Genomic DNA, 14,417 nt, shown 5'->3' with positions numbered 1-14,417 from the left:
CAAAGAGGGATCGGACACGTGTGTACCGCCAGCCTGTCACTCAGGGGCTAGGAGGCGGGGCCTGGGGGGGATCTGCCCAATTTGTGGTCACGGGGGCGGTGCCAGGACTACCCTCCAATCAGAACGGGAAGGGCCGAAGGCTGTCCTATCACGGTGAGGAAGCGAGGTGGCTTGGTAACTTCCAATCGGGTTGTGGGGGATTATCTTCGGAACCCATCCAATCAGGTTACAAGGACTAAAGGATCGCCCAATCAGGATCCGGGGCCTGTACACCACCCAATCAGGCCCGAGCGAGAGCCCGGTGGGTGTGGCTCTCAGCCGGGGCGGCTGGCGCAGTCGGATCCTGCGCTGCCACGGTTGCGGGTGTGCGCGGCGTAGGAGGACGCCCCGAGGGCGCGGAGCGGGCCCCGAGATGGTGAGCGCGCGGGCCGGCGGGGCGGATAGGACCAGCTGGAACTAGGTGGAAGCGGCCGCGGCGGGGTGTCCCCGTCCCCAGGGGTCCGCACCTGGGTCCTGGGCGGTTGGAACTGAGAAGGGAGGCTGGGGGAGGGCAGGGGGGAGGTCTGGGATTCGGGGAGCGTGTGCGACGACCTGACTAAGCAGGAGTTTGCCCCTCGGTGGGGGACAGGTAGAGACTGTCCGGGTGAGTTGTCTCGTAAAGGAAACTATTTGCAGCCATAAGGAGGCCGCAGGGAATAGTTTCTGAAGCCGCGACTCCCCAGCAGGGAAGAGGGTTTTTCTTTTATGGAGGGTGAGGATGAATATTCAGAAAGGGGAGCTTTGTCGGGGGCAGTCTAGGCGGGCGTGGGGTCGCTCGGACCGAGCTGGAAGACGTGCCCAGAAAGCACGCGTGCAGTGTGACGGTCACGGAGCCGGAGCTGCTCCCGGGGGCTGAGACTTGGACGTTAGAATCCAGCGGAGGTAAGTGTGGGACGTGGGGCCGGGGCTGAGCGCGCGCTGAGGGAGCAGGTGCACGCGCATGGGGTCCTGGGCTGCGATCTCGGGTAAGAAATGCAGGGTTTTCTCACTTTGGAAACGGCGCGGAGAGTTTCACGGGTTTGGCTGTTTCCTGGCCTGGTGCAGACTGTCAGTCTTTGCTTCCACGCTGTTCCCTTCAAGTCGTAAATGGCTGAGATTGGTCTTCTGTTTTTCCATTTCTTTGTGATTGTGACCCGGACCAGGAAGTTCTGCAAGGGGTGTACTGGGCAAATAGAGCCGGAAAGGCGTAGATCACGGAATGGAGCTGGGGTCCTAAAACGATTGCTTTTCTGGGCACCCCCTAAACCCGCTGAGCTTCCAGGGGGACCCACGGTGGACCTGTCACCCAACCAACCTGAGTCCTGTGCTCTGATGTGGGAAACAAAGGAGGCTGTGGGCACAGTACAAGCAGACAGCCCACCCCCCCCACTCCCAGCAGGTGGGGTATGTGTGACATTCCTCAGGCACCTTTAGCCGCCCAAGAATGAAGGAAAGAGAAAAACAAATGGTTAACTGATTGAGATCACAGTCTCCAGGATGTGAGTTGCCATCAGCTTACAAAAATCTCAGGAAATTACAAGGAAAAAGAGAAATCTCCAGGAACCTACATCGACAGGGGAACACTGAGCATAAGATCCTGGAGTGTCTCAAGGGCCCTATAAAAGGAAAGAAACCAGGCAAGAGCAGGTGTGGTGCTGATGTTGGGGTTCCCTGAGGCCAGCCCGTCCCCCTGTCCCCAGGAGGGGCTTTGTGGCTTAGGATGAGGGCAAGCCCACGTTCAGGGGTCTGGAGAAGGAGAGAAGCCAAAGCACAGCGGGACCAGCCAGCATTTTGTGCCCCCTGGTCACGGGGACAAGCAGCTGAGCTGATCACAGATGAGGCACAAAGTGTGGATGTGGGGGGTCTGCGCGTGGCCCTGTCGTGGGTGAACAGGGGGACTTCCTGTGAGTCTTCTGGTGTGACGGGGGAGGGGCCCTCGTGCAGCCTGCTGTTTTCCAGACCCCAACAGTGTGGGGGAGGGAGTGCCTTTCCCTTCCACTGAGATTTTCCTGGGAGCACAGGGCTCAGGTAGGCGTCTCCATGTCACCTGTCACCTGTGAGCAGGACCTGTCACCCTGTCCAGCTCAGTACTGATGGCTCTGTCCTCCGCCAGCCTCACGTTGAGCCTGTGTAAAATGCCCGAGTTCTTTCTGCCTCCTTTCTTCCTCTTCAGGGGAGAAGGTAGTGTGTCAGGTCGTTCCTGTCCCTGCTGACTCGGGTTACTGGGGGCTTTATCCAGAGAGCGTCCCCTGGGGAAAAGTGTCTCAGGACAGAACTGTCCTTCTCCATGAGGGTTGGGGGGGGGGTCTGCAGGGGGCTCCACACCTTCATGCCAGGTGGGTGGAGTCATGCATCAGAGGATTCATCCAAATGCTGGTGACAGGTCCACGCAGGGTCCAGAGCTGGAAAACTGTCTTCCTGATCTGTCCCCTGGGAATTGCTGGTGTCAGAGATGCACACAAATTCTGTGAACTGAGACGGGTTCAATTCTAACGGTACCAGGTCCCTGTTCTCTGAAAGGGATAAACAGCTTCCATTCTTGTGAAACCACACAGGGGCCCTAGAGCCGCCCCTCCCACTGTGGCCTTGACCTCAGGGTGGAAGCCGTGATGCTGCACCTGGTTGTCCACACAGCAGCTTGGGGTCCCCGTGTCATTCGGATGACCCGGGTTGCTGGAAGCTGGGGCCTCCTCTGGGCTGGGGACCGGCCACCCCCAAAGCTGGGCCTTGTGGGAGGCGAGGGAAGGTGCGGTGGGGTCTCGCTCACCTGCAGGTGGCCTCCAGCCCCCGGGATCAGTGGGGACCAGTGGGGAAGGGGCTGGGGCCGCCCTGGGGTGTCTCCCGAGGACCGGTGTTGGCATCGTCCAAGGGGTTGTGGGGTTAAGTGGGATCTGTGGAAACAGGAAGTCTGTGCAGGTCAGACTGAGGGAAGGCTCCTCGGGGTCAAGTGCCGTTGGAAGGGTCATGAACATAAAGCGTGTAGGGGTCAGATCCTAAACTGGGAGGGTTTCCTCTCTTGTGAGAATTGTGGCCCCAGAGGAGGAGGTGCAGGGCATGTGGAGCTCAGAGTTCAGTCCCCAGGGGTCTCTGGTCCCCTCCTTCCATCCCAGAGGACCGGTGTCAGCAGGGAGAGCGTGGCGCTCATGGGGGGACTGGGTGTCACCCTCTGCACTGGGGTGTCATGTGTGGTGTGGGCGCCGTGGGTGACCAATCTGAGCGGTCCCTGCTCTGGTGCTCGGCCCGTTGTTCCTGGAGAGGCTCTCGCTGCCCTAGGAATCCAGTGTGGGTGACACTTAGGACTTTTGTCCCTTGGCCATACCTCTTTGTGCTGGCAGCTTTCCGTGTCGTCACCCCCCAGCAGGCGTCACTCGACCTGATCTCTGTTGCGGTGCAAGAGGGGAATGTCAGCAGTGCCACCGTGATGTGTGGCTGCCCAGGGCTCGTCTGTGTCTCTCGGGCGGGTGCTTGCGGCTCAGTGTGTCCGGTGAAGCCCTCCGTCCCGGGATGGTGGGGCGTGGGGTCTCCAGTTCATGTTTTCCTTTTGTGGGCTTTGCTGCTGCCGGCAGTGTGGTCTTGTCTCCAGGGTAAGTGCCTCGTAAGTCCTTCTGCGCTGGGGGGACATTGCATGTTGTAGCTTGTAAGTTACACGTTAGCAGGAACGGGGTGCGGAGTGTGAACCACGTGTCGGTTTTGGGTCCCGTCACTTGCGACTTCATGGCGTCCAGCTCGAGTGTGTGACACGGGGTCTCCTGGACGTCACACGTTGGTTTATCTGATTCCTCCAGGGCTGAGCATTTCTCACGTGTGGGTTCCCTCTTCTGTGGAAGCGTTTCCAGCGTGTTGTCTCCTGTAAGTCACATGTCTTCTTCCTGATGTTCTGTTTCCTTCACGTCCTGGGGACATTTGTCTGTTTCATTTCTGCGTGTTGTGTTTTCTCCACATCAGGGTGTATCCTTTCTCTGGGTTGTCTGCGTGGATGCACCCTTCGCGTTGTTAGTAGACTTGTACTTCCCCGTCTCTTCCTGTGTAGACGACCGTCTTTTGTTCTGTGGGAAAACTCCTCCATCGCTCAGGTCTGATCACACGTGCTGGAACTTTCTGTCCATGTGTTCCTCTTGTTTCCAGTTAAATCCACCAGACTCGGTTATTGTCCGTGAATCTGATGATCCCTTTTACCCTTTAGAAAACCAGTCTTCCCTGGCCCCACGTGTCCTGGTGTCCCTGTCTCTGCCACCGCCCTGCGGCACTTGCCGTGTGGACAGCCACTTGCCTAAATCAGGGGCGACTGATGTCTCCCCTTAACTATATCCTCATTATGGGAATCGATGGCAAGTGGGAGATACTTGTCCTGGGAGATAAGAGCATCCCCAAGTGCATCCTCCAGTCCAAGATAGGGAATGTGATCCCATCCGTTATTTCCACAAGTCTGTATTAAGCGTATGGAGTGGGGTACGCTGTGGTTTAAGGAGCGATTTTGAGATCCCAGTCACACAGGATTGGTCAAGGTGATAGTTGAGTCATGCAGTTGTTGGGGAGTCCTTCCCATTTTCCAGCTGATCACAAAATCCTGTGTCCATGGGGTCCTGTCATTATCCCTCTAGAGACACAAGCATGGAGATTGTGTCTACGTGAGCTGTACGGTGGTTTCTCTGAAGCTGACCTCAAGTTGTTCAGGATCGGTTTTCAGGACTTGAGGAAAAAGGGCAGATTGTTTTTTAATGACTTTAACTCAAGAGAATGGGTGATGGGAACCCTGGTTTGGAGAACAGTAGCCAGAAATTTGAGGAAACCAGACGAATTCAGGACCTAGTCTGGTTTCTAAGAAATAGTATCAAAGTCTAATACCTACAAAAATGTGTTACTGAAACATAATTTTTTTTCTCTCTGCATTCACTCTTATTTCCAGAGATAGCCAAATCAAGAACAATTCATTTGTAAAACAAGTCCAGTTTTAACAAAATGGCCTACTTACTTACCAAAGTTCAGCAAGAACAGTGATTGCCCATTTCAGGGTTTGTTTGTTTTTTTTTTCTTTCTTTCTTTTTGAGAGCTTGGTTTGCTTAAAAATTTTATAAGGAATTTCTAGATTGAACTTTTAATAGCCCCTTGAGGCCAGAAGACAAGTCAAATATTTTCTTTCTTTATATATATATATTTTTTAATTTTTTTTAATGTTTATTTTAGAGAGAGAGAGTGAGAGCATGAGCAGGGAAGGAGCAGAGAGAGAGGGAAACAGAATCTGAAACAGGCTCCAGGCTCTGAGCTGTCAGCACAGAGCCCGATATGGGGCTTGAACCCACAAACCGTGTGATCATGACCTGAGTCAAAGTCGGACGCTTAGCCGACTGAGCCACCCAGGTGCCCCTCAAATATTTTCATTAGACTTGTCTTCAAGACCTGTAGATTTATGTGATTTCCTCTTCTCAAGGTCCCCAAACTATCCTGAGGTTTCCTGCACCTGCCTGGTGTTGACTTTCTTTACTCACCTGATAAAGCTGCTGGAACTCTGTCAGCAAGGCATCAGGCCAGTATTTCCAGGAGGCTTGATTGGTTCCAGTACGTCTACCTTAATTCCTTCATGCTGTCTGCTTATTCTGAGTCTATGCAGGTCTCTGTCAAATCTAACATTCCAGTCAGAGCCTTAGTAAAATAACCAATGTGTCCAATGGTGTCCTGTTACAAGGAGAATACATTCTCATTGAACTTATGCAAAAGGAGGGAGGGAGTCAGCACTCAGATGTGTAGGAATGTGTTTGCTTGTAGATCAAGATGGCAGCTGCATACATGGGAACTAAGGAGTTAAGGGGGGAATCTGACAGAAGCAAGGCTGCCGAGACTCAGCCAGCATCAGGAAAGGGTCCCAGCTGAGTCCTTCACATGTGCGGATTCACCATGGCTGAGCTGCCATTGCCACCTGTGCCACTCATTGGGAATAGACCTTGGGAACAGAGTGGAGAGGAGAGGAAAGGGGTCATTTGGCCTTACAGGTCGAAATGGTCCAGCCTTGTTCACCCTCAGACCTACAGACCATACCGGGGAGCCCCTGAGATAGAGAAATTTGCTGCCTGGTGAGTAAATATGGTTTCACCTGCCAAAGGGCAAAAAGAAAGTGGCGGGAGTCAGGGATCCCCCTGAAGGGCAAGAGGGGAAATCCCTCATCCTGTTGGGCAAGGGGTGCCCCATAGATGCCCCCTGGGACTTGGGATCCTCACCAAGGAGGAACCTCAGGTGGAGGTTGTCAGCTGCCCAGAGAACACTTAGAGTCAGTCCACCAAGGGAAACTCCCAGAAAATTCCTAGAAAATCCCAGGAGAGGCCGAGTATAGCAGAGGGTCCCTGTGAAGGCCATCAAATGTGGGGCGACCCGATCGAGGGAGGCCCGCAGCTCAGGGGGTGAGAGAATTCCCCCAAGGCAGAACAGAGGAGATGGGAGTTTACTGAATACCCTGCGAGGGAGCAGCGGGCAGGACGGCAAAGAAGAGACCATCTGCCGGGAGGTGGTGCTGGGGGCTACAGTTATGGGGTCACGAGGGAGCATGGGAACCTTTGGAATGCTCCCTGTGTGGGACCTGTGCCCGGTTGTAAGTCGCAGGGGTTAGTTAGGGCCTGTGGCCATTTCGAGGCAGGTCACTCAGGAGCCCGTGTGCATTCAGCTGTGTGCTCACTGTGCCCTTCGCTGCGTATCTTTCCATCTCAGACTTGTGCCTGAAAGCGGCCTATACGCTGTGATTCTTCCTCTTGTGTTAAAGTGAGGGGTGGCTGTGTCCCCAACAATCCCTTTGGGACTCTTCCTTCTGGTGCCCTTTTCCTTGAATTCTGGGCCCTGGGTTAAATGTTGGAGCGGCCCTGCTGACTTCCACGTTTCTTAAGGCCCCGGACTCGTCTTACACCAGGTGTGCCAGGCGCCCGGGCCCTGGCCTGTGTCCGTGCCCAGAGCCCAACTAATCCGGGGAAAGTGTCGTGTCTGCCTCTGTCGGAAGAGAGGGGACTCCACCAGGCTTCTTGACCTTGTTCCTTCCAGGGCGAGAGCTGCTCCCATCAAGCAGCCCTGGAATCTGAGTGTCCACAGCATCCTGACATTGTGGTTCCAGTTCTTGGAGCTGATGAGGCATAATCGTCTTTGAGCAAGCCAAACGTGTGTCCTCCGATTTGTGTGCTGTCCGAGTGAATATCTCGCTTTTCAATCTGTACAGTACCGGTCTGCTCAGATGTGTCTCAGTATAAATAACACACCCAGTAAATTGGGTGTGTGTAAGTCCATGTCAGCTGTTGTCCTCACCCTCTGTTGTGACTCAGGGGTCCTAGGAATGGAGTCAGCTCCCTGCCTGTCACCCACACCCTTCATTCTCTAACCCACACCCTTCATTCTCCCACACACGTGGGTGCAAATGGCGCTTTGCAGCAATAGAGTGTATGGTATGTTTCAGGCCTCTGTGGTCTTTGAGGATGTGGCTGTGAACTTTACCCCGGAAGAGTGGGCTTTGCTGAATCGTGGTCAGAGGAACCTCTTTAAAGATGTGATTCTGGAGACCTGCAGGAACCTGTCCTCCGTGGGTAAGGATGGCTCCATACCTTCACTGGTCTTTTCAGGAAGAGGAAGAAAAGGTCAATATTTGCAAATTATATGAAACTGTACATAGAATATCATTAAGGCTTCACTAATTAGTATTACAAGTAAGAAATGAATTTATAAAAGTTGCAGAACACAAATATTGTAGAATCTGTGCATTTCTCTATTTACTACCAAGATAGCTGAGAAATTAAGAAATCAAACCCATCTTCAAGTAGTTCAAAACCAATAAAATATTATGTTAAAAAGTAACCAAGGAAGTTGAAAGATCCATACTCTTGTAGGTATAAAACATTTAATAAATACATTGAACATGACACAGTAAAGGGAAAGCTATACCATTATCATGGATTGTATGGACTAATTTTTTTGAAAATGCCTATACTATGAAAAGCACTGTATATATTCAGTGCAATCCCTATCAATCATTTCATGAATAGCATTTTTGAGAGGACTAGAGCAAGAAATTCTAAAATTTGTATGAAAACAGAAAAGATTCCAAATAAAACTATTTTGAGAAGGCATACCAAAGCTGTATTTCAAACTACACTCAACAAAATAGTATAGTAGTGGCACAAATCCAGACACTAACATCAAGGCAACAGAATAGAGAGTCCAGAAAGAAACCCAGGTTAAAAAAATAATTTTTTTTTAACGTTTATTTATTTTTGAGACAGAGACAGAGCATGAACGGGGGAGGGCCAGAGAGAGGGAGACACAGAGTCTGAAACAGGCTCCAGGCTCCGAGCTGTCAGCACAGACCCCTACGCGGGGCTCGAACTCACAGACTGTGAGATCATGACCTGAGCCGAAGCCGGCCGCTCAACCGACTGAGCCACCCAGGCGCCCCAAGAAACCCAAGTTTATATGGTAAAATAATCTACAAGGAAGGATCTGAGACTGTACAATGGGGAAAAGACTGTCTCTTCAAAAAATTTTTTTTTTCAACGTTTATTTATTTTTGGGACAGCGAGAGACAGAGCATGAACGGGGGAGGGGCAGAGAGAGAGGGAGACACAGAATCGGAAACAGGCTCCAGGCTCCGAGCCATCAGCCCAGAGCCCGACGCGGGGCTCGAACTCCCGGACCGCGAGATCGTGACCTGGCTGAAGTCGGACGCTTAACCGACTGCGCCACCCAGGCGCCCCAAGACTGTCTCTTCAATAAGTGGTGCTGGGAAAATGAGACAGCTACCTGCAAGGAGGTGAAACTGGGCAGCTTTGTACCCCTTACCTGAAAGGAAACTCAGTATGGATTAAACACCTCGGTGTAGGACTTGAACCCATACATGTCTTAAGACAAGATGGAGGCACTAAATTCATGGACATCAGCCATAGCATTATTTTTGTGGAATCATCCCTTCAGGTAAGGGAAACAAAAGGAAAAATAAAAAATTGAAAGAGGAACATAATACACATTTTCTCACAGAAAATATACAGATGGCCTCTTGGCACATGAAAAGCTGCTCAGTATCACTAATCCTCAGGGAAATGCAAATTAAAACCAGGTGAGCTAATGGCTAGTATGAAAGAAACAGGAAGTACAAGTGTTGGTGAGGATGTGGAGTAAGGGAAATGCCTCATTGGTGGGATTTCAATGGGTGCAGCCAGCTTGTCAAACAGTATGGAGTTTCCACAACAAAAGGAAACACAACAATACCATATGGTCCGTAATTTCACTTGTGGGTAGTTCACCAAAGGTAAAAACTAGGACAGTAAGATACGTGCACCCCAACGTTCACTGTGCTCAAGATACCTTAGCAACACAGGAGTCCTTCAACAGATGAATGGATAATGAAGATGTGGTATCTACATACAAGGGACTGTCCCTCAGTAATATAAAAGGGACAAATTCTTGATGTTTGTGACACCATGGATGGAGCTAGAGAGTATTACACCAAGTAAATAAGTCAGACAGAGAGACAAACAAAACAGCTTACTTATATGTGGAATCTAAATGACAAAATGAACAAACAGCAGAAAATAGGAAGACTTAAAACTCTAGGGAACAAATTGGTGTTTGTGAGATTGGAAGGGCATTGAGAGGTGAAATCATGGAGGGGATTGAGAAGAACAGATTTGCACTTATTGAATAAATAAGTCATGGGAAGGAAAAGTAGAGGACAGGGAATATGGTCAATAATTTTGTAGTTTTGTATAGTGACAGCAATTATACTTTTTATGGTGAGCATTTTGTAATGTATGCAATTGTTGAATCCCCATGTTGCACACCTGACACGAATATATAGGTCAGTATGCTTCTACCAAAAAATGAGTGAGTGAATGAATGAATGAATGAATGAATAAAAAGTCCCACAATTATCAGTCATCATGACTGTGAAGACGAAAGTTAGGCCCATCTTCCAGATTGCTTGTTGTCCTTCAAACCCTCCCTCCTGCTGAGCTCTTCTCAGGGGCAGGGCAGCAACCACACACACCATCTAATCTCCTAGTGGCAGCTGAGCAGCTCAGGCAGGTTCCACCGAAGGCCTCTGTGCCCTCAGACTGGCCAACCCTCGGTTGGACCAGGTTCTGGAGAAGGGATTGGCGTTTGGATGCATCCATTAGAAATATGGCTCAGGCTTTGTATGAGCAGGGTGATGTTTGCCATTCACCTGTCCTCCCTGTTGGACTTTTCATCCATCATAGCCCACGTGGCCAGTCTTTCCGTCTTCCTGTAGAGGTAGGGTGTGGATGTGTTTGTCTTGTCCAGTTCCTTCCTACTTGGCTCTTCTGATAATTCTTATCTCCACATTAGTCTGCATCTAGTTTGAAGTATTTGTGGATGAACGTGCTGCCATTTCAGACACTTTATTATTGTCAAAGCCCCAAGTCACAAGGGTTCTCAGAAATTTGGTCCATGACCATTCTTCCTCATGAAGTTCGTTTCCACTTCGGGATCAGTATATGAATAGAAGCAGACTTATGGCCTGTTTTTTAACCTTCCGCATCAGGTCATTTCCACGAAATTCAACTAGGCTCCCAATTCTTGTAGTTTTTCCCAGTGAAGGTAAAATGAGTGGATCAAAGACTCAGCGGAATTCTTTGCAGAATGAGCCTCTGAGTGAAGAGAAAATACTAATGTTTACAAAAAATGATTCCCGTTCTGTGTTTGTAGAGAAGCAGAAATTTCACAGCAGTGGAGATCTGACCCAAATGCAGGAAGGGCTTTTGAGGTGAGTGACACTTGTAAGGGAGGAATGGGGAATGTTGGCGATTGTGAGACTAGCCTGAAAGTAGAGAACAGGTGTAAACCTAGTGCAACAATTGTGTAGTCAAAACTTTCACAAAACGAAGTTTTTATAAATGCATTCTAGGTATTGATCATCTGAAAAACCATTGCATTGTTAAAAATGGTCAGGGAAAACTATAGGTAAGAAACCCTGAACGTTATGACTCTATTTGAGTCCTCAGGAGAACAGTAAGCTTGAACCATTTTGCAATCATGCAGACAGTGCCACAACCACACTCAGTCATTGAAAATGTCCATTATGTAGTCCAATAATAATTAATAAGCATCAATAGATCATTAATTATTAAAGAGATCACTTCTAATCACTATTCCCTTACCATGTGTCTTCCTATTTTGAACAGCAGTCCTTTGTTGGAGAGTGTCTGTGAACGTTTTGAAGGAGATCAATGTGGAGAAACCCTGAACTCAATTACAAGTCTTACTGTGCATGAGGGGTGTCCTACTGGAGGCAAATCCTGTGAATGTGCTAAGTGTAGGGAAACCTTCACAGATGGTTTTTCCCTAGGGAATCTGCAAAGATCTCACCCAGGACTCAAATCTAGTCCCTGTGAGGAATGTGGGCCGGCCTGTAGCTCCGTCTCAAGCCTCAGCACTCAGGTGGGTGCAGACCTTGTAGAGAAATCCTATGAAGGTCAGGACACCGGGAGAGCATCGGAGACATACGCAAAGAGTCTGAGTAGTAAAAAATCTCTAGAGTGCAAGAAATGTGGAAAAGCTTTCACTTGCATTTCTTCTTTTCAGGGTCATGTGCAAAATGACCATGTACAGAGGGTCCATACATGTGACATGTGTGGGAAAACCTTCTTATATCACTCCTTCCTTACACGTCATATGAGCACTCACACTGGGGCTAGAACCTCTCAATGTCAGGAGTGTGGGAGAGCCTTCGGGTATAAGTCAAGCCTGCAAAAACATGTGCGGACCCACGCTCGGGAGAAACCCTATAAATATCAGCCGTGTGGGAAAGCCTTCCCTGGTCAGCACACCTTTCTTGTACCTGGGAGAAGACCTACAGGGGATGGATCCTGGGAATGTAAAGAATGTGGGACAACTTTCAAGATACGTCTACATTTTGAATGTCACATGACCACACACAATGTAGTGAAACCCTATGAATGTGGGGAGTGTGGCAAAGCTTTCAGGCATCACCCAAACCTGCGAGTACATATGAGGACACACACTGGGGAAAGACCCTATGAATGTAAAGAATGTGGGAAATCTTTCCAGAGGTATGGTCATATTAAACGTCACATGACCACTCATAGTACATTGAAAACCTATGAATGTAAGGAGTGTGGCAGATCCTTTCGGGATCAATCATACCTGCAAGTACATATGAGGAAGCACACTGGGGAAAGGCCCTTTGAATGTCAGCAGTGTGGAAGAGCCTTCCGGAATCACACAGACCTGCGAGTGCATATGAGGAGACACACTGGAGAAAGACCGTATGGATGTCAGCAGTGTGGGAAAACCTTCAGATATCATTGGAATCTGCGAAATCATGTGAAGATACACACGGAGGAGAGACCCTATGAATGTCAGGAGTGTGGGAAAACGTTCAGGTATAAGTCATGCCTGCGAGAACATATGAGGACGCACACGGGGGAAAGACCGTATGAATGTCAGGTGTGTAGGAAAACCTTCAGATATCATTGGAATCTGCGAGAACATGTGACAATACACACAGGGGAGAGACCCTATGAATGTCAGGTGTGTGGGAAAACCTTCAGGTATAACTCATGCCTACGAGACCATGTGAGGACACACACTGGCGAGCAACGCTATAAATGTGTGCATTGTGGAAAAGCCTTCAGTCGTAAGTGCACCCTTGTACTACATACTGTGAGAAATCATGCAGGGGTGGAAACTTGGAATGTAAGGAGTGAGGGGAAGCTTTCAGGAAACATCGACCTCTGAACATTACAGGACCACACACAAGGTAGTGAAACCCTATTAATGTCAGGAATGTATCAGAGCCTTCATGTATCACACTGATCTATGGATACATACGCAGACACACACTGGGGAAAAACCCTGTAAATGTCAACACTGTGGGAAAGCCTTCACATCTCCTTGAAACTTGGGAGCACATATGAGGACACATGCTTGGGAGAGATCCTATGAGTGTCAGCAGTGTGGGAATACCTTCAGGTGCCCATCACTGTGGAAGTACACATACGGACACATGTTGGGGAGAGACCTTTTGAGTATATAGAGTGTGGGAAAGTTGTCAGTTAGCTGCAAAATGTTCAAGGTCATTTGAAAACACACAGCGCAACTAAACCCTATGAATGCAAGAGGTGTGGGAAGGCATACAAGTTCTTCTCATCTCCTCAAGTGCATATGAAGAAACACCCTGGGGAGAGATCTTGACAAATCACCGATCCCTTCAAGAACACACCAGGCTGCACAGTGGACAGTAAGCCTTTGTATGTAAGGACTCTGGTAAGACCTTCGAGTGTCCCAGAGACCTGCATGTACATGTGATGACCCTGAGTGGGCAGAACCTTACAAATGACTGCTCTGTGGGAAAGCCTTCAGTTGTCCCTCTTCCCTTCAAGGACACACATAAACTTAAGCACCATGGAAAAGCCTTCAGGTATCCCAGGAATCTGTGAGCATAGACACACTGTGGCATAGCATTTATCCTCCTTTAAATTCTTATTGAAAATGCGAGCCAGTACAATGGAGATGATCCTGAATGGACACAATTTTGGGAAAACTTCAGGTATAGAACTTCATGTATTTTGTTCATGAAAATTCAGGCGGGAGAGAAATATTTTCATTGTTGTGATTATGGTTTTGAGTTTCCAGGTGCCTCTTCCTTGATTGGGACCCTAAGTGTATGAATTCCTAGTTCGTGTCACTGATATGAACACTGATGGTTTTAGCTGGCCTTCTTTGTCCTCTACATCTGTGTGACCTAGATGTTGTCACCTCAGACTTGAAGTAATCACACGGTTATGTACCACATGTCTCTTTCCCATTACAATGTCTTTTGGACTGGATGTGATAAAAAGGTGTCTGTTGTTGGTGTGTACATACAACTTTATATACTTGTACAAAAAAATGTCTTGAATTATACATTCCAAAAAGTTCCTGTTAAATTATCATGACATGAGACCCCTCATTGTTGAAAGTTATTTTCTGTCCTCTGTTGTGATACCGGAATAATCTGGTTTTGTGTCTGCTCTTCTTTTCAGTCTTTATTAATGAAAGATACATTTTGACATCACTTCTCTTTTTCTTCAGTTTAAAAATATTTTTTAAATGTTTATTTGAGAGAGAGAGAGAGAGAGAGAGAGAGAGAGAGAGAGAACAAGTAGGGGAGAGGCAGAAAGAGTGGGAGACCCAGAATCCAAAGCAGGCTCCAGGCTCTAAGCTGACAGCACAGAATCCAATGCAGGACTCAAATCTATGAACTGTGAGATCTTGATCTGACCCAAGTCAGACACTTAACCATCTGAGCCACCCAGGTACCCATTTTTCATGAAGTTTAAAATTATGATATTGGTTTAGCTTTACTGGGACTAATTATTGGTGTCTTTGGTTGATTTGGTTGCAAATTATGACTTTGA

At 48.8% G+C, this 14,417-nt stretch overlaps 1 protein-coding gene across 1 annotated transcript; it reads left to right on the top strand.

Annotated features, from left to right (window-relative positions):
- Positions 1 to 286: 286 nt before the first annotated feature.
- On the top strand, positions 287 to 14,135 carry LOC124524863 (zinc finger protein 77-like). Its single transcript, XM_047097290.1, has 4 exons — positions 287 to 415; positions 7,445 to 7,571; positions 10,705 to 10,762; positions 11,181 to 14,135. The coding sequence occupies exons 1-4, from the start codon at positions 413 to 415 to the stop codon at positions 12,754 to 12,756; spliced, it is 1,764 nt and encodes a 587-aa protein (XP_046953246.1). The 5' UTR covers positions 287 to 412; the 3' UTR covers positions 12,757 to 14,135.
- The last annotated feature ends 282 nt before the right edge of the window (positions 14,136 to 14,417 follow it).

Source organism: Lynx rufus, unplaced genomic scaffold (assembly GCF_022079265.1).
Source record: "Lynx rufus isolate CCGP_SWC_20201006 ecotype Redwood Valley unplaced genomic scaffold, mLynRuf1.p SCAF_4, whole genome shotgun sequence".
Lineage (NCBI taxonomy): Eukaryota > Metazoa > Chordata > Mammalia > Carnivora > Felidae > Lynx > Lynx rufus.
Note: the sequence above shows the minus strand (reverse complement) of the source record. Positions and strands in the feature narration are given on the sequence as shown.

What these genes read in the sequence shown, in the direction of transcription:
- LOC124524863 (XM_047097290.1), top strand. An exon ending in CAGGAACCTGTCCTCCGTGG is followed by an intron (nt 7,572 to 10,704) that starts GTAAGGATGGCT and finishes CTGTGTTTGTAG; the next exon opens with AGAAGCAGAAATTTCACAGC. An exon ending in ATGCAGGAAGGGCTTTTGAG is followed by an intron (nt 10,763 to 11,180) that starts GTGAGTGACACT and finishes TATTTTGAACAG; the next exon opens with CAGTCCTTTGTTGGAGAGTG.